This window comes from Cynoglossus semilaevis, chromosome 12 (assembly GCF_000523025.1).
Source record: "Cynoglossus semilaevis isolate Cse_v1.0 chromosome 12, Cse_v1.0, whole genome shotgun sequence".
In the NCBI taxonomy this organism is placed as follows: Eukaryota; Metazoa; Chordata; class Actinopteri; order Pleuronectiformes; family Cynoglossidae; genus Cynoglossus; species Cynoglossus semilaevis.
Window position 1 is genome coordinate 5,164,747 of NC_024318.1, and position 3,735 is coordinate 5,168,481.

General features: G+C 41.9%; 1 protein-coding gene across 1 annotated transcript in view; it reads left to right on the top strand.

The window, feature by feature from the left end:
* The window catches only part of meis1b (Meis homeobox 1 b), an 88,974-nt gene that overhangs the window by 76,841 nt on the left and 8,398 nt on the right, over positions 1 to 3,735 (top strand). Inside the window, exon 10 of the mRNA XM_017037084.2 lies at positions 1,151 to 1,209. Coding sequence (XP_016892573.1) covers positions 1,151 to 1,209 — 59 coding nt within the window. The remainder of the gene's footprint in view (positions 1 to 1,150; positions 1,210 to 3,735) is intronic.

Genomic DNA, 3,735 nt, shown 5'->3' on the forward strand with positions numbered 1-3,735 from the left:
GTGTGAGAACACTGAGCTCTAACCTCACCACAATCCACACGCACTGCTAGAAGATAGCCACAGTGGAGGCTAGCTATTAGTTAGCCAAAGCTAAAGACAACAAACTAATCTGAGGTTTCTTTAAAAAAAAAAAAAGTAACAATATGTGCAACAACTAGCCATAAAACACTTATAAATTGACAATATAATAACTAAAGTTTGCCAATGTGCTAATGATTTATTGAAGTAAAATATGTATGACAACAAAATTATTTTTAATGTATATATATACCACAAATAATCTAATTTCAGCTTAGAATTTTTTACCATTAAATTACCACAATTTTTTTTAAAATAAATACGTTTGTAATATAAGAATTTATCCACAAAAATTAAATTGATCAGATTTTCACATTAAACGTCACACAGAGTGGTCAGTCCACAGGCTCTCTTTGTCTCCGCCCGTCCTCCCCTGCTCCCCCGTGACCTCCTTAAACGCTCCTTTTCTCAGCTCTGGGAGTGGAGCAGCAGCCATTGTTTCCCCCTAAAGTTTAGCTAATGCTCCGTCTTTAGAGATGAAAATGGAAGTGTCCGGTGGTGCAGCAGCAGGAACATAAATCAAGTCAGGAGCCCAAAGAGCTCTTCTCTCCCTGGGGTCATCAAAGGTCACGGGGTCAGTTCACAAGAGGTTAGGCTGAGAGAGGCCAGTGCCTGGATCAGGATGGGGGGGCGAGCGGGGGGGGTGGTGTTTGCAAGAGGCTGTTAGTGTGTGTGTGTGTGTGATATTAGTCAGTGAGCAGCCACAACTTTGTCGATATGAAATGTTATTATAATTTAAGTTAAAAAAAGTAAAAACTAGGCTAACGCTAGTAATGTTAGCATAACACGTTTTTACCTATATTTTCATTAAGCAATGTTTTTTTTTGTATCATTAAGACATTATTGACCCATTTTATATATATTTTTGGCTAACCCCAAGCTAACGGTTAGCCAACAACATGCACCTTAAACAAAAACAGTTTTTTAAAAAAAATTTTATCCATGTCTTGGATTAAAAAGACATTTTTATGATCTTGTATTTTGTATTTCCTAAAGTTGAAGTCTGTATGTAACTTATCTTTTCTTTCTGTCTCTCCCCCTCCTCACCCCCTCCACCCCCCATCCTCTCCAGGTTTATTAATGCGAGGAGGAGAATAGTCCAGCCCATGATCGACCAGTCAAACCGCGCAGGTGAGCCTCTCTTTACTCTCTCGACAAAGTGACTCAAACTGAAAAGAGTTTCAGTGGAGACGCCTGGTTTTAAAAAATAATTTGGTTGATATCAATGAGGTAAACTAAAAACAAAAATGCTAAAGACTAAAATACCTGATACGTTTTTTATAATGATCGAACTGAATATTAATAAGTGGTATTTTTAGTCACCACCACTAGAGCTCCCATGTCTCTCACTGCTGGAGTCTGGAGTTGACCTTGTGCAGGTTACGATGTTTGCAGTTAGTAAATACAGGACTGACCCCCCGCCCCTCCTCGTCCTCCTCCCTTTGAGTGGAATGTCCCAACTCCTCCAGGGGCTTCCCCACCTTCAACAGTGATACTAATTATCAGCCCTTCAGGAATTAAAAAATGTCTGGATTATTTCATTAAAAATAAATAAAAAATAGTTGAATGTCACAGACAAAACTCTCTGTGTTGTAGAGCCGTCCTGTTCCTACTCACCCCTCCCTCCCCACTCCCTGTCTCACCCTCCCTCGACCTGAACCCAAACATAAACTTCTTTTTCTGGAGCTGACCGTTGTTTGGCTTTTCGGCTCCAGACCTGTTTTTGCCCCCCCCCTCCTCCCGTCTCCCCCCTCGACACTCCTTTAAACTCCCCACCTTCAGCCTATTTGCGGCTGTGTGACTGAGTGAGCGAATGAGAGGTCCCCCTGGTGCATGGCTGGGTTTGGACTGGCCGTAAACTTTATTACCTGTAATAGGGGTCAGAGGTGAGGGTGGCTTTAGGGGCGCAGTAAAGTTCAAAGGCAGCAAGCGGGGGCCGAGGTTCTTGCTTTTGCTTGACTGACCCCCAAACAGGCTTAAATGGAAAGTAAGTGGATTTCTATGAGAGCGGGACAATGGAGGGACGGGGGGGGAGGCAGGGGGGGGGGGGGGGGTCAGCGGCTGCTGCTCAGCTGAAGGCAGTATTTATCAAATAAAGAGCTCCGCAGCAGGTTCTCGACTCCTTCAACAAAAAAATGACATCTTTTAGTCACCGGGGGAAAATGATTAGAGTGCTGAGCGCACCTTCACTGCTTCTCATCCTCTCTGTAATCACATGTAATTCACAGCAGCCATTACTGCAGGAGCAGGTTGACAACCTCCTGATCCCACACCACAACACGCTGTAATAAACTCTGAATAGTCAACATTTCACCTCTAATTAAAACCAAATAACAGTCATTCTGGTCCGAGAGTAGTTTGTACTGTTGTGTTAAAGCAAGAGGAGCGCTGGTTCAATTCCCTCATTGAATCATATGCCTGGTTTGAATAGAAAACTTTGGTTAGCTTTTTTTTTTTTTTGCTCATTTCTCATTTGCTAACTTTAGCTAACGCGCCAAACGCAGGTTCATTGTACAGTTGCTGACCTCAGGAGTGAGTAACTCCTCACCTGTCATGACGGTAGCTCGTCCACCCACTTCAACCTCCGCTGACAAAACACCTCAAACAATAGGAAGAAGAAAAATATAATTGTGAAAGAGTTACATTAGTCCGTTAGCTACTTGTTGACACCGAGGCAGAACAACCACTGACTCATTCCATTAGAATCTATTAACAAGTCGGCTCCTGCTTCTGGTGCTTCTGGAAGTGTTTCTACATGAGGAACAACAGAAGAATGTTACCATAACCCCCCTCCCCCCCGCTGCCCCCCCTCCTTGTATGTGTGGTATCTCCAGGTACTGCAGCTTACCCTCTATTATGTTAACTGTTCACTCTACGTTGACTCCAGGTGTGAATGTGAGTGTGAATAGTTGTTGGACTGAAGAACAAACCAGGCTGTAACCCCACCCTGATTGGAGACTGATTGCCTCGCCCCTCACCACCCAACCCCTCCTCCTCCCTTGACCTTTGATATAAAGGGTGGACAGTCAGTTAATAACCAACGGTGCCAACTTAACTTCCTAATCAGAATTCCAGCCTTGGATTCCTGACTTTTCAAACTTGACTCATTTTGTAAACAGATCAGAAGTTTCTCTCTCGACTTCAACTGTAGATTCCAGTCCGATTTGTCAGATTGAGTGTTTTGATACATTACAAAAATATGCATGAAACGTCGAAGAGTCCCGGAGAACGTCTGTCTGAATTTTCACATTTAATGAGCGTTTCAAACAGAAAATGGACGGAACAACGATGAGGTTCAAAACTGTGAGCAAGTTAAAAAAAAAAAAAGAAAAGAAAAAAAACAAATAAAAAAATTAGACAATTTATGCTTTATGAAAATCAAAAGAGTGGGTCGGGGCCCTGCGACTGACCGCTGGGGCTTTTTACTGAGCTGTGCTGAGCTGCTGAGGTTATTGCTAAGATTATTTGGATTAAATATATGTTATAAATTGATTTTTTTTTTAACATAATTGTCTTGAAGTATTTTTTTGGCTCACGATAAACCGTCCTAGTGATTTATACAAACCCGACTCGTTGTTCTAGATTTTTTTTTCCCCAAAATTTCCTAAAATCTTAAGAATATAAATCAAACATCAGACAAGACTGAATATTTCATTT